Here is a 26,135-nt window from a genome sequence, read left to right on the forward strand (position 1 = left end):
TAACCCTTTACCAGATGTGTCATTTGCAAATATCTTCTCCCATTCTGAAGGTTGCCTTTCAGTGTTATTTCCTTTGCTGTGCAGAAGCATTTCATTTTGATGAAGTCTCGATAGTTTGTTTGCTTTTGTTTCTTTGCCCCAGGAGATATATCTAGAAAAATGTTGTTACAGCCAGTGTTAAAGAGGTTACTGCCTGTGTTCTGTTTTAGGATTTTTATGGATTCAGATATAACCTTTAGGTCTTCAACCCATTTTGAGTTTATTTTTGTGTATAGTGTAAGGAAGTGGTCCAGTTTCATTCTTCTGCATGTTGCTGTTGAGTTTTCCCAACATCATTTATTGTAGAGACAGTTTTTTTCCCCCATTGGATATTCTTCCCTGCTTTATCAAAGATTTGTTGACCATATAGTTGTGGGTCCAAGAAATACAATAGATTTTTTTGTACATTAATCTTGCATACTACAAACTTAATGAATTCACTGTAACTTTTGAAGATTCCACTGGATTTTCTAGGTAGGCAATTATGTCATTTGTTAACAAAGATAGTTTTACTTCATCAATTTCAAATCTGGTGACTTTTTTTCTTTAGTTGCTATAGTCTAGTTTCATTGACTAGAACCTCTGGTGGTAAGAGTCAAACTCCTTATTGCCTGAGCATACAAGGAAATTTTACAAGGTTGAGGAGGTTTCTGTCTATTCCTAGTTTGTTGAGAATTTTATCATAAATTCCTATTAGGTTTTAATATTTAACACTTCTGTAGGTTTTTAATACAATAAATTATACTTTAGTTTGCTAAAGTTTTGTTTAGAATATTTATACCAATGTTCCTGAAGCATATAGTTCTTTTCTTGTGATATCCTGGTATGGTTTTATAACAGGGTAATGTTGGCCACATTGATTGAATGGGGAAGTATTCTTGCCTTAAGTTTTTGGTGGAGTTTATGTTAGAATTTCTATCAGTTTGTCCTTAAGTTCATAGTAGTGAAATTCACCAGTGAAACCATCTGGCCTGTAGTTTTCTTTGTGGGAGAATTTTTAACTACAAAGTTAATTTCTACAATAGATGTAGGACTATTCAGGTTGTCTATTCTTCAGTGATCTTTGGTAGTTTATGCATTTCAAGGAATTTCTCCATTTTATCTAAGCTGACTAATTTATTGGATTAAATTGTTTTTTAAAATGTCTATTTTTGGGCAGCCCCAGTGGCTTAGTGGTTTAGCGCCGCCTTGAGCCCAGGGCATGATCCTGGAGACCCGGGATCGGGTCCCACATTGGGCTCCCTGCATGGATCCTGCTTTTCCCTCTGCCTGTGTCTCTGCCTCTCTCTCTCTCTCTTTCTCTGTCTCTAATAAATAAATAAAATCTTTAAAATAAAATAAAATGTCTATTTTCCTTTTCATATTTGTTGACTCTGGATAATGTTTTATTTCTCTCATTCCCAATATCTACAATTTGTTTTTTGGTTTTTTTTTGGTTTTTTTTTTTTTTTTTTTTACAATTTGTTTTCCTTTATCTTCCTGATAAATCTGTTTATTTTTTTCCAACTGTATTGATCTTTTAAAAAAAACAGACTTTAGTTTCATTAATTTTCTCTATTGTATTTCTGGTTTATATTACACTGATTTTCACTCTGATCTATTACTTCCTTCCTTCTACTTATCTTGTGTTTAATTTGCTCTTCTTTTCCAAATTTCTTAAGGTAACTCTGTGATCATTGACTAGAGATAATTTTTTTTCTACGATAGCAAGTTAATGCTACAAAATTTCCCCTAAGTGTTGTGTTAGCCCTCTGAACTACAAGTTTTTCTAGTCTGACAGCTGTGGACAGACACTATTCCTTGTCCCATGTGGGTGCCATACTGTTCTCCCTAATCCTATGAGGGTTCTTTCACAGGTCTGAGGTATTATCCTCAAATGCACACAGTGATCAATACTCAGCTGGATATTCAAGAAGGAGCCTCTGCTGATCTCCAGAGTTTTCACTTCCTGGACCTCTCTACTCTTTGTTCCTGTGCTCTGAGAACTCTAGCTTCCTAGGTTTCTCTGAACTCACAATTCCATCTTCTTAACTCAGAGGGCTCACCTGTATCATTTCTTATTTATTTTATTTTTTTAAGATTTTATTTTTATTTGACAGAGAGCGCACAAGCGGGAGGAGCTGTAGGCAGAGGGAGAGGGAGAAGCAGAGTCCCTGCTGAGCAAGGAGCCCAATGCGGGACTCGATCTCAGGACCCTGGGATCATGACCTGGGCCGGAGGCAGATGCCTACCCGACTGAGCCACCCAGGCACCCTTATTTCCTGTTTCTTAAGAATGACTGTCCTTCATCACTTGATATCCAATGTCTTGAAAACTGTTGTTTTATATATTTTGTCTTGTTGTGTTGGGGATTTACCCCAAAGATACAGATGCAATGAAACGCTGGGACACCTGCACCCCAATGTTTCTAGCAGCCATGTCCACAATAGCCAAACTGTGGAAGGAGCCTTGGTGTCCATCGAAAGATGTTTATGCTGCTATTTTAAGAAGGAGAGTAAATCCAGGCTCTTTTACTTCATCTTTGCTCAGAGAAGGCACTTTCCCATCACATCTTTAAGTGTCTTCCCATATATCATCATACTTAAGCCTCACTACAGTCTTCTGTAAATTAGGGATCAGTTTTAAAACTCATCTCATCTCATACATGAGAAAATGAGGGACCCAGAGATGCCTAATAGTGGCTATAGGTTATTTATTTATTTATTTATTTATTAAAGATTTTATTTATTTATTCATGAGAGACACAAAGAGAGGCAGAGACATAGGCAGAGGGAGAAGCAGGTTCCATGCAGAGAGCCCAAAGTGGAACTTGATCCCGGGACTCCAGGAGCACACCCTGACCTGAAGGCAGACACCCAACTGCTGAGCTACCCAGACGTCCCTGATTGAGTTTTTTAACATAGATCATCTGGGCATAAATCTAATGCTTTTTATAGTGCACCTGTATGCATTAAGTGACTGATTCAGCAAGCTTGTCTGGTCTCTCTAGTTTATTGTAAATATCTTTAATACATGTGCATTCCATTTCTAGTGTCTTAAGAGTTTGAAAACTCTCTTTGCAGTTTCTAATGCAAGGGTTTTCTTCTGGGGATCTCTTTGAGTACTTTTTGATAGTAACCATTCATCATGAAGAATTATATGCACTGACACTTACTTGGATGGATAATTACTCTTTAACCTCTGGAATTCAAATTAGAAATGTGACAGATTATGTTTCTTAAAACTTTGATATGTTAATATCTGGGGCCTTGATATGGCTTTATGTTCTATTTCTAAAGTAGAGTCCAAGATGGTGAAATTCTTCCCTTCTGGCAATGAAAAGTATCAAAATGCAACAAATCCAAGAATCATACTAAGCCAAAACTGACACATCAAATTCTAATTTACTTAATTCTTTGGCTGATATAAAGACAGAAATGGGTTTCTGCTTAGCATACTTTATCACATACACTAGGATAATGTGATCAAATTTCTTTTTCAGTATATGGTTTTTAAATTGTCTTAGTGTTGTCTTTCCCAAAATATGGTGATATTCAATGTTACATAAGATGAGTTCATAGTAAAACAAAACAACAGAGGAGATGACTAATTACAATGGGATTTGTCCTTTTCCAATATGTGGATATACATTATAAATCTCTAGGAAATGGATACAGAATGTAATAACCCAATATATGCAACCATGGAATCCTCTTTTCATATTGGATTAGTTTTCTTTCCAAGTGCTATCTTGGGAATATTAATGTAGCATAAGGATGAGAAATATCTAATCTGGGGGTTAGCTGTGGCATTTCATTTATTTAGCCCTTGTGATGCCTTTACTATATAGTTCAGCTCCTCTTATCTGGACAATTATTTTTTCCTCAGTGTACTGTTTTGGGTTTTCCAGTCATGTTTTCAGACAGAAGTGCTGAAGTGTTTTGAGCAATGGCTAAGCCACTAATAGGCGTGTATTTTTTTTTAAGATTTATTTATTGGGGCACCTGGGTGGCTCAGTCATTTAAGTGTCTGACACTTGATTTTGGCTCAGGTCATGATATCAGGGTTGTCAGATGGAGTCTTGTTTCTGGCTCCACACTGTATGGAGCCTGCTTGAGATTCTTTCTCTTCCTTTCCCCCTCCTCTCACTCTCTCTCTTCCTCTCTTAAACTATTTATTATTTATTTATTTATTTATTTATTTATTTATTTATTTATTTATTTAAAAGCTAGAGAAAGAGAGAAGCAGGGGGAGGAGCAGAGGGAGAAGGGGATGGTGAGAGAGAATCCTTAAGCAGATCCTTTGGTGAGTGTAGAACCTAATGCAAGACTCTACCCCAGGACCGTGACATCATGATCTGAGCCGAAATCAAGAGTCAGCCACTTAACTTACCAAGCTACCCAGGCACTCTAAAATCACTAATAAGAGTTTTAAAAGCAAACAATATGGCAGAAAAAAATTTTTGTTGCATAGGAAGTATCCTTTAACTAATCCACCTCAGGTACTTATGACACATATTCATCAGAAAAAAATGTGGACACCTCTGGCTAGAAACTTGCTCTAACAAAAGGGGAAAAGAGCTACCTCCAAGCCAGTGTAATTAACCTTTCTGAATATAGGTAATGCTTTTAATGTTACAAAATTCCACACACTCCATCAATGCTATTTGTACTGCTGGTATCTTTTATATAGAAAACACATAATGGTAATAAGCTACCATGATTTGAGCAATTTAAATTAATTTGTAATTTGTTAACTGCAACAGCTTGTGCATAAAAATAAGGCACTTGCGTATATAAACACACACATGTTCACACAGGATATGCAAGGCACAGTTCAGTTCACTGATAATGCTGAACTACATAAAAATTCTAGATGCAGGCAACAAACCCACAGTGACCCTGGGACCTGCATCCCACAGAATGGGAACCACTTTTCTAGGCCCTGTAGACCTTATAAGTCTACTTGGGTTTAAGAGAAATGAAATCATATTAATTTAACAATATTTATCACATACTTGCTCTATAAGGCATCATGTTAGAAATTTGGAAAACACAGATGAGTAATACAGTTCTCCTTGAGAAATGTATAATTTAATGGAGACAGATAGACATAAAATGTTTACATACTGATGTAACAATGTGAAAAATCTACTTATATGTTAGTGTAATATAGTAGAAAATATTCTATTGCTGTAGCTGCTTTATATTCTATGAAGATGGCATCATATTTTCTCTGGAGCAAGTGGGTTTCTGTTTGGCAATGTAACTTCAGCAGCAGTTTTGTGCTCAAAAAGTGAGCACTTTCTTCACCAAGTATAGATTTTTGAAGGAGACAAGAAAACAGTGAAATAGCTCAACAGCTCTACCTATGAAATAGAGAGATATTTACTGTGGTATATTAAAATATTAGGAGGGAAGGAGGTAAGGGTTACAGAGAAAGAAAGGGAGAGGACTAGAGCAACATGCAGCAGAAATCTGGTGGGAGTGGGAGGTGTGGGGGAGAGTATTGTGAGCAATTTGAACTGGAAGGAATATTAGACTGGATATAGTAGCTGTAGGACTTTTATTTGGAAGTGGGGTAGTTAAGGTAAACTCATTAAATTAGAACATGAACACAGAAGTGTAAAAGTCATAACTATACGTTAAGTTTTTTCAAAAGAAACACATCCTAGTGATCATCACCTGATCAAGAAATAAGCACATCACTAGAGCCCCAGAAATGCCCTTCTGACCAAAGGACATTTATGTAGGCGTGGCACTCTAAAATGGATGAGTGCAATCTGTGAAGTGATTGGAGCACAGACTTCTTGGGCTTAAGGAACAGATGAGATTTGAAAAGCATATATGGGGAATTTAAAGAGTTTTGGCTTGGGGCAAAGAGATGGGTTTCCTTTTTGTAGACACTGGAGAATCACAGAAGATCACTAAGAATGGGAGTCACCTGATGAGATTCATTCATTTTTTTTTAAAGATTTTATTTATTTATTTCAGAGAGAGAGAAAGCAATCTTGAGCAGGGGGAGGGGCAGAAGAAGAAGTGGACTCTCCACTGAGTAGGGAGCCCATGTAAGGCTTGATCCCAGGACCTTGGGATCATGGCCTAGCCAAAGGTAGATGCTTAACCCACTGAGTCACCCAGGCACTCTGAGATTCATTCTTTAGATGGATTCTTTGGGGCTAGTTGTCAGCATAAAATGAAAAAGGAGGAATCTGGTATCAATGAGAATATTAAATAGGAAGATTATTCTAATATGTGAGGTAAGAGATCATGGAGAACCAAATCACAGCAGTGGTATAATAAAGATTTGAATTCAGCCATCAATGAAAAACAGAGAACTGACATGGAAGATGTTCAAACAGTGGAATTAACAGTATTTGTTCACCAGTTGGCTGTGAGGATGATAGAAAGGAATAGGAGAGGACCTATTCCTATATCTTAGGAGACAGAGTGGATGGGTGTATCATTTACTAAAACTGGAGATGCAAAAAGGAGGAACTCAAAGTTTGGGGCTATGGTTGCAAAAGTTATAATGAGGGGAGTTTTAGGTAGGTAAGTTTGAGGTGCCCTCAGGACATCCAGGTGAGAATGTTTGTGTATTAATGTCATAAATGACATCTCTGGAAGCTACTGGATGTGACAGGGAGAAATCATAGAAAGGAGACAGCAAATGAATGTCAGTGGGTGACAGTATAACTGTAAAGGAAATGGGTCCTTAAATTGGCTCAAAAACAGAATAGCATACAGTTACTAAAAAATAGTTTTAATTTAATTCTCTATAGCTCTTATTACTGGGTTATTTAAATAATGAGAAAAGTTAAACTATATTCTTCATACTTTTAATTTACTATCACTATTAGTCATTTAATTGATAAGTCAAGTCTAAAATAATTGTGCAGTTTAAGTAAAACTTACTGAAGCTGGGCTCACTGTTAATAGTACATAAACCTAGATTCTGTCAAAACCACATACTCAAAACACCAAAGGGTATAGTTCTCAATCATCACTATCTGTGCAATCTCAATTTGGATATATAAATGAACCCTGCAATTTCTAATGTCCAAAATGCTTATACTTCAGTTAATTTTTGTTTTATTTATTTATTTATTTATTTATTTATTTATTTATTTATTTATTTATTTATTTAAATTTTTGTTTTATTTTTAAGCAAGGTTCATTTAATTCCCTCATGGCTTTGGAGGCTGGAAGTCAGAAATCAAGGTATGTCAACAGGGCTGTGCTTCCTCTGAGACTCCTGGTAAAATCCTTCCTTGCCTCTTCCTAACCACTGGTGGTGGCCATTGATCTCTGGCATTCCTGTCCTTGTGTTGCATCACTCAAGTTTCTGTCCTCTGCCACTTTTCTTATGTGTCTCTCTTTGTGTCTCTGTATCACTTCTCCTCTTTTGTGGGGATTAAGAGCGCAACTTTATATTACCTAATTACATCCACAATGAGGCTATTTCTTAATAAAGTCACCTTCTGAGGTGCTAGGAAAGGACATGAAGTATGGCTGGGGGAGGAGGTGTAACTTCACATAGTATATGACACTTCTGGGAAAAAGAGAAGCCAGAAGTACACTTGGATACTGAAATGACCCGGTATCTCAATTTATAAGCCCTAAGTGCATGATAGCCAGTTTCCTTTGTGATTCATTTGCTGATTCTGGGGGCTCCACAGAGGCTCAAGATTAGGAAGAGGAAAACTGAAATTTCCCATTGTTTTATACTATTGGAAAGAAAAGCCTCACCTGAGGAATAGAAACTGCTCAAACTTCAATTAGTCCTTTTCTCATAATGCATGTCAAATTTAGAAAATTATGGCTGGAGAACAAAGATCAAAAATAGTTAAAACTCTGAGAGATTCAATCAGCCAGGGCACAGGATATCCTAGCTAGACTTTCAATTGAAATTCCATGTCAACTGTTCCTGCAAGACATTTTTAAACCAGAGATTGACGACTTCTATCTTTTGTTCCAACTTACCTCATTTCAATTTCTTTGAATCTGGAAAAGGCAAAGCATCACTGGGGGAAAAATAATATAAAATTCAATCTGTATGGTATTTTATGCTAAATGTCTAGCACAAAAGAAAACATACACTAGATGTGTCAAGAAGCACAAAATGTGACCAGTATGAAAAATAAGTCAACAGAAGAAGACTGAGAGAAGATTCAGATGTTAGAATTAGAAAAAAAGGGGACCTTAGAATTGCTATAATCAATATGTTGAAGGAAACAGAATAAATGATTGAAAAAAATAGATGAGAAAGAATATTTCAACAGAAAATTGAGTACTATAAAAAGGAAAAAAAAGACATTCTGGGACCATAAAGCCCCATATCTGAAATTAAAAATTTCTTATTTTGGTTAAAACTCACTGGACATAGATGGAGACAATGACTGGTGAAATCAAAGGCCGAATAATAGAAAAGAATCAATTTGAAGCACAGAGAGAAAAGAGATAGAAAAGAAAGCTGAGAGAAAAAGTCACCTTTATGACAAAGTCAAATAATCTAATAGGTGTGTTTGGGCACAAGAAGGAGCGGAGGGAGAAAAATGTGGCAGAAGGAATGTTTCAGGAAATAATGTCTGGGAAATTTTCAGAACTGTATCAAGTTCTTTAATCCACAGATTAGAGGAGTTCTTTTTAAAAAGATTTTATTAATTTATTCATGAGAGAGAGAGAGGCAGAGATACAGGCCGAGGGAGAAGAAGACTCCCTGTGGGGAGCCTGATGTGGGACTGGATCCCAGGATCCCAGGATCATGACCTTAGCCAAAGGCAGATGGTCAACCACTGAGCCACCCAGGTGCCCCGGTTTGAGAAGTTTCATTCAATCCAAAGAATGAAATGTATAAGGGAAATCTCACCTAATCTCATCATACTCAACTAAAAACTTAAGAAAAAACTTAAAAGTCCAGAAAAAAAGACACACTGCCATCCAGAGAAGGATGTTAAGAATGATGGCTAAATTCTCAATGAAATCATGGAATTCAGAAACAAATGGAATGTTGTTTTGAAAGAAAAAAATGATTGGAGAAAACCTGGCAATATAGAATGCTATACTTGTGAATATTTTTTTTTTCAAAAATAAAGGTGAAATATAGATATTAGGGGAAAAAGCTGATAAAATTTGTTTACAGTAGACCTATATCCCAAGAAATACTAAAAGAAATTCTTTAGGCTGAAAAAAATCGTGGTTAAAAGCAAAAAAGTACAAGAGGAATGAAGAGCACTGAAGTGGGTAAATATGACCATTGACCATTTAGAGCAACAATCCTAACAGAGCCTTATAGCGTTCATAATACATATAGAAATAAATTATGTAGTAATAGCAAAAAATAGTGTGAGGGTGATAAATATTTGCCATATTTTTAAATGTAAACAAAGACCAACTTAAAATTGTTTGTATTAAAGATTCATTCAATACAAATTCTACTGAAAACTAAATGAATTATACTGAGATGAAACAAAAATATTGAGTGGTGATAGAAGATAATAAAAATTATGATTAATCCACAAGAAAGCAGTAAAAGAGGAATAAAGAATCAAAGAACAGGGGGATCCCTGGGTGGCTTAGAGGTGTGGCGCCTACCTTTGGCTCAGGACATGACCCTGGAGTCCTGGGATCGAGTCCCACATCGGGCTCCCTGCATGGAGCCTGCTTCTCCCTCTGCCTGTGTCTCTGCCTCTCTCTCTCATGAATAAATAAATAAAATCTTAAAAAAAGAATCAAAGAATAAATGAACAAATAGTAAACAAATAACAAATGAAAGAAATAGGAACTAGTAATAAGCCATGCTCTAATTGGGCCATTTTCATGATACATGTATCTAACAAAGGACTCATACCACAGTATACAAGGAAGTCTTAAAACAGATGTTAAAAGATAATAAACTCAAAGAAATGTGTAAAAAAACTTGCACACTTTACAAAATAAGATGCCCAGATTTCCAATATGAGAAGAAATTTAACTTGGTAATATTTAATTGAAAGCCAATAAAAATCACAATGTAGTACAAACACACACTGGCGGAATGTTGAAAATTAAAAAAGAATAGTACCAAGTGTTGACAAGAGTGCAGGGCAACTTGAACTCTCATTCATGTCAATAAAAAGTAGAAATTAGTCTGATCACTTTGGAAAACTGCTTGGCACTATCTACTAAAGCTAAACATATGTGTAGCCTCTCAAGTAGCAATTCTGTTACTAGGTATAGATCCAGCAGTAATTAGGGTATAAGTCTGCCAGAAGATATGTATATGTGCATTCATAAAATCTTTATTTAAAATACCTAAAATTCTAAATAATCCAAAGGTCTATTTATAGGAGAACTGATAGGTAAATTCTGGTAGTGTACCCAAACAAAGGGGCACTATATAACAATAAAAAATAATAAACTACTAATACATGCAATGATGGGATGAACTCTGTTACATTACTTTGAGGAGAAAAGGACAGACACAGAAAAGCAAATAATGTAAGATTCTATTTATATGATGTACTAGAGAATAGGCAAAACTAACAGCATTGAAAGGATTCATAGGAATGGGGCATATTCTCTATAAAGCTACTGCTAATTCTTGACTATGAGATTTAGATACTTCTCCTAACTTTTATACTTTGCCTTTCAAGAATCTCCTAAGAAAAATACGGTATCATAATTCAGCTATGAGTATTTCTATTCTTTGGGTTAAGCCATTTTTCTTACTGAACTATCCATTAGATTTAAAGTACTGTACAGTGGGTAAGGTACAGCTTCTCAACTGGCATGAATTATAAACTCTTAACACTTCTTAACACTCCAACTCAAAAGTGGTTGTCTTATGCACATTGCCTAATGAAAGGGTTTAAGTACATTATATTTAGGGAAACACTGGTGATGTTCAGTAGTGTTATAAATATGAGTAAACTATCTGGGGCCTCTTTGAATATGGGGACAAAGACACAAAAGTAAATAAGGAAATACAGTCAAAAGTAGAGAGTAGTGAACATCTGGGTGTCTCATTGCATTCCATAGTCATATGCAAATAATTTTAAGATTTTTCTATTTTGTATCTTTGACCTACATATTAATTATTATATAATGCAAATTTGATGGCAATTTTTAAAAACTGTAATATTCTCCCTCTTTAGTATATCATGTATTTGTTAAACTTTAGAAAAACCTGAGTCCAAATATAAGTTTTGGTACTTAATAGTTAGGTGACCTTGAACAAGTTATTTTCTCTCTCTAAATCTTGGTTTTGTTATTTTTAAATAAGTATAATCATAGTGCTTCTCTTTTTCAGAAGAATAAGAGAGGTATTACATATAAGTGTCTACTTTTCTGTACAAAATGACATCTGTTGTCACATAAGATTCTAGTGGAAGGGAGGTGGCTAAAAAGTGCATTCAAGTACTAGAGTAAGGAACCAAATCTGAGCAGAGAACGCATATCTGGGTAGTCATGTGAAAGAGCTATAGCAATAGGTTGGAAGAGAGGCTTTTATAGAACAATTACCATAGAAATAATGTTCTGTGGAAATCAATTAAGTTTTTCAAGATTATATCTAAATAAGACCTCCAATGGTGGAAAAAAAATAAGAGAAACAACTATTTCAAGCAGCAAGCATTTCAGACAAAAAGGACTAGGAAAAGAACATTGGTACAAAAGAGGTAAAGACCACCTGGAAAAATCCCCTTAGGCACATTGGTTAGGGACTGTCACTAATTACTTGGGAAAAGATCTCATTGAAGACAAGATCAGATATATTCCTCACCCTCTATAACTCCCTTAATATAGTGACATATAGTACTCTGTACACAATCCTAGAACTGGAACAGAAAGAGGCATAATTTCCCAAATCTCAAGAGAGGAAAGAAGTCTGTTTCTATCAGAAAAACTGGATGGATTGGTGAAAAATATGAAATTAGCTATAAAAATTGAAATTGTGTAACAGAAGTCACAATGCTATTTATTCTTATACATTTTTTCCTCTGAAAATAAAAATAAAAACAAAGGAAATGAACAAGCATTTGGAGATTTTGGACAAACAGCATCTGAAGTGAGAGAGAAATGAATGCAGGCTCACACCATGAGCCTTCTGTGATTTCTGGATTTCAGTGACCAGTGCAATACTCTGACATCTCTCCCCTCCTCACCACCCAAATAGGAACTGACATAAGGTTGCCAAGCTCTTATTTAAGCAAGTACTGACATTTGAAAACAATCACAAATCACCATTTACTCTCTTATTCATTCTACAAAAGAATGAACTGATGCCAAAAAACATAGGATGGATATGAACTGGGAGGGAAAGTGCATTTTGAAAAATTCTCTGTATCATTTCCATTATTCTCATTTTTGTGCTGGTATGTGACAACTTCTCTGTGGACAGGAATTAGGTTGTGGGCCAGGATTTCAAACCCATTGCCCCAGTACACTGCTGTGTTTCAGCATTGAGAATAAAGGCACCTATTACCATCAACCAAAACATTTTATTCCTATGCAAATATGTATGGGTTTTTTTTGTTGTTGTTGTTACACAATGTGGGGGATAAGGCAGTCTCAACAAATCCCTTATCAATTTTAACAAACCTTAATTTTTACAAGCTTGGACAAATAGATCAATATTGGCCCTACCTGGATTATCAGAGTCAAGATTCCCTTTCAAAGTGCAACAGATAATGGTAACCAAACCCTGTGTTTATCCCTTATAATATCACTTACAACACTGAATTGCAACACTGGCTGGCATGACTTCCCTCTAGACACTAAACCTCTTGAGGGCAGGAACTACCTTTCCTCACCTTGTTATCCTTACAACCAAAGCAGTAGTTGGGACAAGGTAAGCAAGCCCTTCGAAGAACGAAGAACGGAAGAATGAAAGGCTCTGGGTAGCCCCGGTGGCTCAGCGGTTTAGCGCCGCGGTTGGCCCAGGGCCTGATCCTGGAGACCCAGGATTAAGTCCCATATTGGGCTCCCTGCATGGAGCCTGCTTCTCCCTCTGCTTGTGCCTCTGCCTCCCTCTCTCTCTCTCTGTGTCTCTCACAAATCAATCAATCAATCTTAAAAAAAAAAAGAATGAATGGTTCTGCTCCGATTATGAAGAATAATAACTATACATAACAAATCCCTGCTACTATGTTATAGTTTATTGGTGCACTAGGAATTGGCTCTGTTTTTTAGTATTCCCTGATTCGTTCTTCAGAATATATGAAACCCTTACTAAGTGTTTAACGCTGTGCTAACTGCTAAAGATAATCAAAATGAGCAGACTGTAGTTCTTGCTTTCAAGGATGGCAACGGTGGTTCCTCTCTGGATCTCACAATACCCTTTTAGCACAGGACCTATTTCTTGAATGATATAAATAGTAAAATTGTTTGAAATCTCCATGGAGTAAAGATTTGCTCTGATATGCTTTTCTTAGTGACAATAAAGTTCATTTATCACTGTAAATAGCCCAATACCCACTCTGTTTGTGTAAGAGTCTTCTCCTCTAACAGGTTACAGCCACCATCCCCATGACACAGTTGACTTAAATTGGAGCCTTCGCCTTATTATCCTCTATAAATGAAACAAGAAATCTTCTTACTATTGCAAGTCTTGTTGTATTTGCTGTTCTCCTGTGCAAACCCTTCCAGCCTGCACTGAAAACGATGCTGCCAAAATTCTTGAAACCAAGGGTTTCGAAGGTTTGTTTCTGGCCGGAGCTTCAGATAGTAATCATCAAACCACTTGACATCGGGAGATTGCAGCTTGATTGTGATCCCACCAACAGCTTCTCGCTGATATCCATCTGTCACATCATACCTGTCAGCCCAGCCATCACTGTGGGGAGACAAAAACCAGCTCAGCTTAGAACAGATACCTTCTAAGCAAATGATTCCATATTTGCTTTCTTTTTGAACAGATCAGTCCTTACATGGCTACCCAGGCCACACAAGACTACATTATACCTACATGATTCCTGAGATACAAGCTTAGCATAGAGTATACAATACTAAGAGTGCTAAGAAGGCACCAGTTTCAAAAATCCCAGACTGTGGAGAACAACCTAATGCTTTTGGCAGGATTTTACTGGTTGTAAAATATAGTACATGCATGGAAATTGCAATGAAATCACCATTCACACTATTTACTGAATGTTTAATAGCTAGGGCAAGTTAACTCTAAATTCATTCTGTTGCTTTACCTTATAAATAACTACTATAATGATCATAAGGTAAAAATGAAAATATTTCTAAAACACATCTAATATTAATGGAACCATCCTATGATGTGATATTCACTTTTTTTCACCTTTTATAAGTAAATTATAGAGAGGTTAAAAAAACTGCTGCTTATGGTCATTCTGTTAAATATAGATTCTTCAGCACTTCAAACTGTAGTCCTATTAGTCCTATATGCTCTTTCCTGTCACATGGTACTTCTGTATTTAAAATGCACATATGAGATCATGTTTTGCATTGGACAGATTAAAAACTTTTTAAAATAAGCCATCAAGGATAGGTGACAGGGATCATACACCTCAATATTACTATCATTCTATGCATGATCACTCAAAATAACCTAGGGATTTTTAAAAAAATATTTATTTATTTATTATTTATGATAGACATAGAGAGAGAGAGAGGCAGAGACACAGGAGGAGGGAGAAGCAGGCTCCATGCCAGAAGCCTGACGCAGGACTCAATCCCGGGACTCCAGGATCACACCCCGGGCCAAAGGCAGGTGCCAAACCACTGAGCCACCCAGGGATCCCCTAACCTAGGGATTTTAAAATAAAATAGTTTGAAAGCAGAGAGTTCATGTTACAACAGAGTAAGGGGAAAGTATTCTAAGCTTATTTGGAAAATATGTGACACATAACATGGGAAATAAAGGACATAAAAAGATGTTTATATCAAATTGGGCATACTTCGGGGCATTCAGGACAAAAGATACTGACTTGTCCATCCTCTCTCTCACTGGAAGATGCACAACTTGTACTAAGTATCTGATGGGACACAGTGGTGTTGTCCTTCCTTTGAAGACATGCAAGTGTATTTTTAGGAAAGATAAAGAAATTCAAGGGACATTTTAACATTGAGAAAAAGTAGTAAAGAGGGAAGAGAAGGAGTTTGGAGAGAGCTGAGGGGAAGAACAGAAAGGAGTCTCCTGAATGCAAAGTAAAAGCTTTTGGAGGTAAGCAGGGGGGGTGGGCAGGCACTGGGGGAACGGGGAGGGAAAGGATTTACATTTACAATAATTATCTCTTTCATTCATATTAAATATGTTTATCAGAAGGCAAATTTCTTTTTATCTTCCTTTAAATGCATTTTTGTCTTTATTATTATTTTTTTGTAGGTGGAGAGCATGCTCCAATATTTTGCATACAATATCAGTGCTAAGGCAGGTATTATATAAGTAATTAAAACAAGTATTAAAAATATGTACTTTTTTCAGCATGCTCTGCTATGACAACTATGACTTAAAAACTGATAATGAGAGTTTTCCCAAAGGTCACAGATTACTCATTAAGATATCATAGGGGTTTACCGTAACTTCAGATGTTTCCTAAGGCATCAGTGGGTGGAAGAGGAGAAAAAAAAATAAACAAACAAACTGAACCATTTCTTCATCTTAGTCGTCTCTGACAAAAGATATTTCATTAAAAATTGTGGTGAAATTTCAAAAACTTTTGTGGCAGATCAGGAAAAAAATAATAAGTCATGCAATATGTTTTGTCCCAGTATTGAATTTGGTTACTTCACACATTCTCTTCCCTCAGATTCCTCATTTTCAGCTGCAGAAGATTTTATTTAAAGCTGACAAGTTGAAATGATGTGGGCTTGTTTGCTTCATTTTCTCCCTCTGTTGTGGAGGGTTTATTATATCACTGGTATGAGAGTGTGGGTCTCATTGGCGCTGGAGGAGATGCATGGGCGTGCTGCAAATGGGGCAGGAAGCACTGTTTGTCAAGCAGAGCCCCATTCTCAAAGAAGTGGGAATTTAAATTGCTCCTTTTGTTAATGCTAGATCGCTCTTATGTAACACTATGATTATGAATATTACATAAGAAATGTAAGATTATAATGGGTCCAATTTACCCTTCACAATTCATTCATTGAATTTAATGGGGATTGTAAAAAGATTGTCTTGATAAACTTTTTTGGAGGTAATATTTCCATGAAAAAGTATCCATGCCAGAGTGTGATAATTGACTCATTTCTCATCATGTTCTTTAGCTTTTTTTTTTCAGGTATAAATCTCTACTCCATATTTAAGAATCTAGCAAAATGTGTTTTATTAGGAGTCTATAAGTTAGAGTTGGGAATTTAAAACAATTTAGTTCCAGATATTTCCATTCAACAGCAAAGTAAAAATTATAATGGAGTTTGTATGTAAACAGAAAATTCCAATATCTATTTGACAAAAGAGAGTTATTCTATTTAAACTTACTGAGGAATACCTGCTATGTAAGTTTCAAGAAACTTTATTCCATGCTGGCTAAATTAGATGGTGTTGTATTGACTTTAGGTTATTAAATATTAGCATTTTCATAAAAATGTGCTTTTAAGATTTGTGTTAAGATGATAGGGTATCTCTAAGTAAGAAATAATAAATCCAAAAGCAAAATGAAATGCCAAGAAAATCTTAAGCTTACTTTTCTATGATCTAATGCTTTACATTACATTGATAGGTCAGACTGTCAAATACTACTTAAACGCTTTTGGGTGACATCTATTTTACCAAATAAGGAAAAAAAGAGTGGGGAGGAAGATAAGAAAAGAAACTAAAACTACACCATATTTAAAGTACCTCTCTAGAATTAGGATCTATCTCCATCCATCCATCCATCCATCCATCCATTCATCCATCCATCCATCTATCCATCCATCCATATATCGAATTTCTCTAATCACTGGTGGAATTTTACCCATCTCCCCATAATCCATTTCATTATTTTCCTTCCAATTCCTTGATATACCATCAATCCTCATTATTTGCAGATTCTTTTTTTTAAAGATTTTATTTATTTACTCATGAGAGACACAGAGAGCGAGGCAGAGTCATAGGCAGAGGGAGAAGCAGGCACCCTGTGGGGAGCCCGATGCAGGACTCGATCCCAGGATCCTGGGGTCAGGACCTGAGCTGAAGGCAAACACTCAACCACTGAGCTACCCAGGTGCCCCTTATTTGCCAATTCTGTATGTGCAAATTTATATACTTGGTAAAATTTATTTGTATCCCCCAAATTAATACTCATGGCACTTTTATGATCATTTGCACATGTGCAGAGTGGCAAAAATTTTGAGTCTCTTCATGTGCACATTCCCAGCTGAGGTTGAACAACATGATCCTCTGCTTTCTTGTTTTACCTTTCATATTATAAACAAGTATCCTTTTCATGATCTATTTAATATCAGGGTTTTTGCATTTTCATGTTTTTGTTGTTATTGATTTCATTGTTTAAAATAACCCCGAAGCACACATTTAGAGTTCCCAAGTGCAAGAAGGCTGTGACATATCCTACATAGAAAATGCATTTTTAAAAAATCCATTGCATTCATGTATGAGTAAAGAGCACTATTGTGAGTTATATTAATGAATCAACAATACATATTAAATAAGTTATCTTTATTTTTTTAAAGATTTTATTCATTTATTGAAACACACAGAGAGAGAGACAGAGGCAGAGACACAGGCAGAGGGAGAAGCAGGCTTCACACAGGGACCCTGACGTGGGACTCGATCCCGGGTCTCCAGGATCACACCGCCGGCTGCAGGCAGTGCTAAACCGCTGCGCCACTGGGGCTGCCCTAAAAAAGTTATCTTTAGACAGGAACACACATAAAGCAAGTTTTGCATTGCCTACTTTATGGAAAAATTGTGATGAGAGACCCACTGCAATTTAAATTTTTTTTTAACTTTTTTATTTATTTATTTATGACAGTCACATACACAGAGAGAGAGAGGCAGAGACACAGGCAGAGGGAGAAGCAGGCTCCTTGCACCGGGAGCCCGATGTGGGATTCGATCCTGGGTCTCCAGGATCGCGCCCTGGGCCAAAGGCAGGCGCCAAACCGCTGCACCACCCAGGGATCCCCGACCCACAGCAATTTAAACCTATACTTCCCCTGGGGACAATGGTTATTATTCACTAATTCTGTGTTTGGTGCATGTTTATGGAACATAACTACTCTGAATAACAAGAATCAAGTGTACATTTACTATTCTTAATTTGAGCGCTGTTTAGTCAGACCTCTGGTTTTTCTTTGACTACAGAAACTAAGTGACTTGGACATTTGAAACAGGAAAAACATTTTTAGCTTACTTAGGTTGGCTTAACTAACAGAGGAATCTTTAATATGTACTCATTCTCAAAACACCTCTCCAGTAGATAACTTAGATTCTTAAAATTCTCCCTGAAGACATCTTAAGGACATGTGTATCTTGAAAGCATTTATCTTCATTTTCTTTTCAAATTGTATTACCAAGATATATATTCCTATTCTATGATCTACACTTCCTCTTTTCTCCTCTCAGCCCTCAATTCCCACTATTTCTCCTAATTAGCAATTCATGAAAATTCAATTTTTATCTGTTTTCATAAGAAGGTTTTTGTTGAAAAAAAAAAATGAAGGTTGTTGTTGAGCAAAATTGACTCCAGAATTTTCCGGCTGTAATTCATTTTCTATATCTCTATAGCTTTCCTTATTTTCATTAACATTTATTGAATATCTACACCTCTTAGACTAAATTATTTTGTGGCATAAGCAGTTCCAATATCTCAGAAGTTTAGAACAAAAGTGTATTCAGGGCAGCCCCGGTGGCGCAGCGGTTTGGCGCCGCCTGCAGCCTGGGGTGTGATCCTGGAGACCCGGGATCGAGTCCCACGTCGGGCTTCGTGCATGGAGCCTGCTTCTCCCTCTCCCTGTGTCTCTGCCTCTCTCTCTGTGTCTATGAATAAATAAATAAAATCTTTTAAAAAAATAATGAGTATATGCAAGGAAGAAATTCCTTTAAAAACAAAAACAAAAGTTTATTCATTGCAGGTGGTCTTTAACTTTGCTCCATGTTGCCTTCATTCTGAGACATAGTCTGAAAGAACACTTTCCTTCTGGGACCTGGCCAATCTTGTAGAAGGAAAAAACATACAATGGTCCTCAAGTAGTCTATTTACAAGTGGCACAGGTCGGGATCCCTGGGTGGCGCAGCAGTTTGGCGCCTGCCTTTGGCCCAGGGCGCGATCCTGGAGACCCGGGATCGAATCCCACGTCAGGCTCCCGGTGCATGGAGCCTGCTTCTCCCTCTGCCTGTGTCTCTCCCTCTCTCTCTCTGTATGACTATTGTAAATAAATAAATTAAAAAAAAAAAGAAGTGGCACAGGTCACTTCTGCTCACATTTCATTGATGAAAGCAATTCATATGACCAAGCCTAATCTAAATGGGATGGGATTAATGAATTTTGTGAAGAGAAATTCACTTTATAACATTTATTATGTATTGAAATTGTATTGAGACTGAGGAAAACATAAGTTACATAGGTTTAGATACTATACTCTAAGAACAACAGTTTAGCACAGGAATGAAAGAGGAGGACAGACATAAAAATAATCACATACAAATAAATACTGTTGGAGGAGTGAAACAACTGCAATGTGAGAGAACATCAATAAATAATTCACTAGCTCTATATAAGAAGATCAGGTTTGTTTATTTAGAAAAGGAAACTTATTTATTTGAGAGAGAGAAAGTGTCCACAGGGGAGGGGCAGAGGGAGAGGGAGAGAGAGCTTAAGCAGACTCCAATTCCAGTGCAGAGCCCAACATGGGGCTCAATCTCATGCTCCTGAGATCATGACCTGAGACAAAATCAAGAGTCAGACACTTAACCAACTGAGCCACTCAGATGCCTCCAATTTTACTTTTTAAAATATTTATTTATTAGAGGGGAGAGGGGCAGAGGGTGAGGGAAAGAATCCCAACCAGACTCCCTGCTAAGCTAGGAGCCCCATTTGGCTCCATCTCAGGACCTGAGATAATGACCTGAGCAGAAACTAAGAGATTGGAGCTTAACCAACTGCGCCACCCAGGCACCCTGGAAGATCAGTTTTTTTTTCCCCAAAGATTTCATTTATTCATTCATAAGAGACACAGGGAGAGAGAGAGAGAGAGAGAGAGAGAGAGAGAGAGAGAGAGAGAGAGAGAGAGGCAGAGACACAGAGAGGGAGAACAGGCTACATGTAGGGAGCCTGACATGGGACTCCATCCCGGGACTCCAGGATCACGCCCTAGGCCAAAGGCAGGTGCTAAACCACTGAGCCACCCAGGGATCCCCAAAGATCAGTTTTAAACTGAGTTTGATAAATATGGATAATGAGTTGATAACAGTATTTTGCAATGTTATTTTCTAGATACAAAAAAGGTATTTGGCAATCAGGAAATAGTGATTATGAAGCATTGCAGCTACATAGATCACCTAGGATGGTGAACCAATGAGAAGTAAGCAAAGGAGGACCAGTTTTGAAAGGTCTTTTGTGTTATCCCAAGGGTTTGGACTTTTTCATTCAGGCCACAGGGAGCCAGTGGTGGCTTTTAAGGTTGGAAATGAAATGAGAAGACTGAGAACTGGATGAACTTTGGTAGCAGTGTTACAGATCAGAGTGGTGATAGATATGTGTTTAGGGAATCAAGTTAGAAAATGTGCTGCAAAAAAAAAAAAAAAAAAAAAAAAAAAAGGAAAATGTGCTGCAGTGGTCACAGAACCGTTGGAGGACTGAATTTAAAGCAATAGCAGTGGTCATGCTAAGCCTAATTTATAAGGAATTCTAAGAATCCCTAGGAAGAGATGTGTAGAGAAGAGGAGTAAAGGGGGATTTTTACAGCTTATGGGAGACATTAATGATATCGTGACAATATTGCAGCACCCATCCTAGATGTAAAGTAGAGGAAGAGAACAGGTCTGGGGTGAAAAAGAAAGAAAATGAATGCAAGTTGGGAGTCTGTGGAAAATGGAAAATGGAAATCAGATTTCCATTTATATGCTCTCTAGTAGTTCTTTTCTCCTGGATTTCTATCTATTCTCTACATGTACAACTGATTCAAATGTAAAAAATAAATAGAAGTTAACAATTTTCTTATCTTTGGTCCAGTAACATATTAACCCACTCTGTTCTATTATGTTTAGTTTTTGTATGCTGAACAATAACTGTCCACAATCAGAAAATGAGAAATAATGAAAATTATAGAGCTCTAAAGACTTGATACTCTATACTGTTAAGTCCTTATAAACTTTTTAACCTTAGAATTAGGATTTTTATCATTTATTTTAATAAAGCACTGATATATAAAGCAGATCAATACTTATGGTTAAAAAACAATTACTTCAGGGTTTACAAACAATAGATTTAATATCAAAATATATTTCTGGACTGTGGAAGCCACTGAATGCTACATGCTGACAGGAAAAAAAAATCTTGGAAAATTATGAAGAAAAACGGTTTATGAATTATCAAACATTAGAGGTGTTCAGTAATTTAAAAAATTATTTCTCTTATCAGAATCTAAATCTGTATAATGCAGATGATATGATCTTCCTTTCCTCATTTCCTGTTAATGTATTTTAAGTGATTGCTTGGGAAAAAAAACTATAGGTAGCACAGAAAATTGCACTGGATGATCCTTTAGTTATAGTCTCCATGTTCTATTCATTCCAGTTCATTAATTCAATAAGCATTTGGAATGCCTCTTCTGTGCATTCAAACTGCACAGACACTGTGGTAGGTTCTAGTACATGCCCTTAAGGAGGCAACAGTCCATTAGGCATGACCTAGCTGAATGGGCAATGCTGACTTACAACCCATTGGAAGTTTCCTCGTTTATCCTTCAGGCTGAACATGGCCCTTCCTTTTTACTCAGTCTATCTGTGAACAGTACCATTCATTAGGTTTCCAGTCACTGCATCACTTACTGAAAATCACATTCCTGTACTGCCTCTCTGAGATTATTCCCCAATCACCTCAATTAGTATTCTGGGTGTTTCCAAACTCTTGGTTCTTAACATTTACAATCTCTTGATTTATTTACATGGAAGGCTAATCACATACAATCGGTATGGATTACATTAGTTGAACTCTGAAATGGCAACGCAATTATTTAGTGTGACTTCACAGAGTTCTCGAGGAGGCATCTGCCATGAGCAAAACTACATAAAAAAAAATCACCTCCACGTCTGTTTCCAAAGGAGCAATACCAGACTAAAAATGTAGACATTGGAATGATGGTTCCTAGAAGTTAGCAGTCATTAAATGAGTGTCAGGAGATGGGAATGGGGGGCCATACCAAGCACACAGGGTTATTCTTCAGTCCTGAGTGTCATGTTGATGCTGCAGAGACTAAGCACACATGTTGTATATCAAGGATATAACACATGGATTCCTTTGTCTCAAATATGTCACATGTTCACACCTCCAGCCCTTCTAGAACACTATTTCCTCGGGAAAGAGTGCCACCCTTTCAACATCTCACATATTTTATGATTTGATAAAATCCAATTCGTCTGTCAAGCCAACAGAATGGGGTAGAATGCGACCTAGCAAAACCTTCTTGAGCTCCCCTGGGCTGAACAATTTCCTCCTCTCTGCTTTCAAAATGCCAGGGCATTTATTCCTTTATGCATTGAACAAGTATTGGGTAACTCTAATATGCTAAATGTAGGAGTACAGTGGTGAACAAGAAGACAAGATTTCTTGTTCTCACAGGGCAATATTATGATGCTTTTAGTTTTGCATGTGTCATCGTATTTATTCCTATTTTCTCTAAGTAGACTAGAATGTTATGTTTTGGACAATTCCTCATCTTTATGTCTATTATAAAGCCTGACATATAGTCAGCACTCAAGAATTCTTTAATATAACATTAGAAAATTAGAGTTTAAAAGGCAAACTTCAAATTATCGAGAATTATTTTAAGATAACTGCATATATTCATTTTTAATTGAGGATGCACTACTGTCAGATACCCCTTGTAAAATGACTTTGACAGGCTGAATTGATTCCCCCTCCAAAATGGTCCTTTCCCTTCTCTACCTGATGCTATTAAGGTTAATGAGTACATTCATTAGGCTGCATCCCAGCATTTTTTTTTCAGAATCTGTTCACAACCCACATAATTATTATGGAAACTGCTGTTCTACCCACATGTAATCATCATCCTGCCAAATCTTTTACCAATAGCATTTTCACAGATATTTCAGGATTCTTTTTCTAATAGTGGGAGTCTACTGACTGCTTGGCTGTCTTCATATATTCTTTTTTCTTCTTCTTTAGAGGAGTAGGAGGCCTTAGAATCTCTAAGTAATAGTGAAAAGCAAGGAAGGATACTGAGCTTTTAGATAAAAGTTCTTATGAATATACATCATTCAATATTAATGAATTATTTAACTCTAAAGCAAAGCACAATGTAAAATTTTCGAGAAAATGGTTAGGTTACTTACAGAGAATCAACTTATCTCTGGGGTTTATAAATCCGAGTTTTTCCCATTTCCAAGGCTTTATAAAGAATAAGTATAGGTGGATTGGAGGAGCTATATTTGCCCATTCAAAAAATGGGTAAAAAGTCAGGAACCTAAAGTTTGCTATGGCTGTAGTGTAGATCAGGTGATTTCCATTGTATTACCTTCCCTAATTCTCTGTAGGCCTTGGAGGTGTCTATTTTTAGCCATAGATTTACTGCTTAGGAAACTGAGGCTTTGAGGAATTAAGGAACCTGCTCAAAATCTCACAACAAAATATAGAGGGGATTTAAACCCAGATATTTCTAGCTGCAAAACTCCAGTGCTTTCCATACTTCATAGAGCCTCCACAGTAATGACGTACAGTGGTGAGAGCATGGGGAAGTGTTTCTTAAGGGGATCATGTTTAAGAGGCATGTAATGGAGGATGGAGAGCAGAGTGTTGTAGGGCTGGGGCTGCATAGGTAGAATTGTAACATGGTGTCCAAGATTCCTGTTCTCTGGGGTACACAAACCTTCTCCTTCCTTTACAGTCAAACACTAATCTATGTAGGTGCTATTGCAAAGGGATTTTCAAGATGTAAATTGACCTTAAAAAAAACCAGAGAGATCAACCTCAGTGACTCTGACCTAATCAGGTAATACCTGAAAAGTGGCTCTTCCTGGAGGAAGAGATTCAAACATGAGAGGGATTTGAGATGAGAAAGCTGGAGAAGAAGCTCCAGTGCTGGTTTTATTTTTTTTTTTTAAGATTTTATTTATTTATTCATAGAGATGCAGAGAGAGAGAGAGAGAGAGAGAGAGAGAGAGAGAGGCAGAGGGAGAAGCAGGCTCCATGCAGAGAGCCCGACGTGGGACTCGATCCAGGGTCTCCAGATCATGCCGTGGGCTGCAGGCGGTGCTAAACCGCTGAGCCACCGGGGCTGCCCTCCAGTGCTGGTTTTAAAGATGAAGGAAGCTCTGTGTAAAGAACACTGGCCTCTGGGAGTTGATGGTGCCACCCGGCTAACAATCAGCAAAGAAAGAGGGGCTCAGGCTTATACCCCAAAGGAACTGAATTCAGCCAAAAACTTGAATATGCTTGGAAGCAGATTCTTCCATAAAAACCTCTAGAAAGGAATGCAATTCAACCAACACTCTGATTTCATACTGTTTAACTCTGAGTAGAGAACCTCCTTATGCCATGCAAGGACCACTGACTTTCAGAAAGCATGAGATAATAATGAATATTGTTTAAAGCTGCTAAATTTGTAGCAGTTTGCTACACAGTAATAGAAAGTTATTACTCATTTTCCACCTCTCTTCTACGTTTCCTCACTTGGAAGGCCAAAACCTGTTAATATTGGAAGGAATGCAATTACAGGAGGTTTGGCCAAATTCTTGGTTTGGTCACAACAGATAGACTTCCAAAGGCTTGGGATTACCAAAAATTATGGAGAGTATTAAACACACTGGAATAGTTGAAATATTGTACTTGCTTTAATTTAGACTCTAGGATGATAAGCATTCTCCCCTCTGATTTAAAGACTTGTTCCTCAGGGAATGCTTCCTCACCACACATACCCTTCACAGAGAGAATTTGAGAAAAATCTATGTGAATAGATTATTTTGTGAGTTGCACAATCTATTGTTTCTCTTGTCATAGCCATTTGGAGAAATGCAAAAATTGAGCCAATTGTGTGAAATATGCAATATGGTAAGATAATTGATTCAGTTAAATGGAGAAAGTGCATTATGAGTAGACTATTATACCCACAGCTTTCTATAACCTTTTCCATGTTTTCTCATGAACTTTCCTTACTTAGGATAATCTTCCAGTTTTCAAACTCCCTTTCCACTGACTTGGACTAATTTTCTACTGTTATGCCGATAAACTAATGTTCAGAGTAATAATTATTTATTGAACATCTATTAAGTTTCAAGTAATAAGGCATATTTCATGATGATACTGGTGAATATACCACCCCCATACACAAATACCCCAATTTATTTTCTTCCCATTGTATCTTAAAACAGATCATCAGGAACTTTATAATTTCAGATCTCTTATATTTTCCTCATACTTTCCTCAAACTTCCTGCAGTATTTGACCTACTGTTCCAGTTAGCAGCATATAATGAGTAATATGACATATGCCAAATTCTCTGTAGAGTGCTGCATATGAGGAATAAAGAGAAGAAAAAGTATCATTCTTTAGTCACTCTGCAGCATTAGAGACAGGGAAATAAGAACATACAGAATAGATGGTCATCACATATTTAGGATTTGTTTTCTGCCAGTTTACTGTTCTAAGTACTTCCTATAGGTGCTTCCTCTCTGCCAGGTAGGTATTATTTATATATTCACATTCATTGTATTATATATATATTAAAGAGGGAGGGTAGTGGAGGGGCAGGGGGTGAGGGAGAGAATCTTATGCAGGCTCCACGCTCAGCACAGAGCCCAACATGGGGCTCAATCCCATGACGGTGAAATCACGATCTGAGCCGAAATCAAGTGTGGGAGACTTAACTGGACTGAACCACCCAGGCGCCCCTTGTATGATATTTTATATCTTCACATTTAACATGAAGAAAATTCAGCTGGAAAAATAATAAACTACCCAGGGTTTTTTTTTTAAGATTTTGTTTATTATT

General features: G+C 36.9%; 1 protein-coding gene across 5 annotated transcripts in view; it reads right to left on the reverse strand.

Moving 5' to 3' along the window:
- The window catches only part of GRM5 (glutamate metabotropic receptor 5), a 504,061-nt gene that overhangs the window by 130,196 nt on the left and 347,730 nt on the right, over window positions 1-26,135 (reverse strand). For all 5 annotated transcript variants that reach the window (XM_055320784.1, XM_055320785.1, XM_055320783.1 and 2 more), the window contains exon 3: window positions 13,595-13,830. In XM_055320784.1, the coding sequence (XP_055176759.1) occupies window positions 13,595-13,830 (236 nt within the window). The remainder of the gene's footprint in view (window positions 1-13,594; window positions 13,831-26,135) is intronic.

This window comes from Nyctereutes procyonoides, unplaced genomic scaffold (assembly GCF_905146905.1).
Source record: "Nyctereutes procyonoides isolate TBG_1078 unplaced genomic scaffold, NYPRO_anot_genome, whole genome shotgun sequence".
Classification (NCBI taxonomy): Eukaryota; Metazoa; Chordata; class Mammalia; order Carnivora; family Canidae; genus Nyctereutes; species Nyctereutes procyonoides.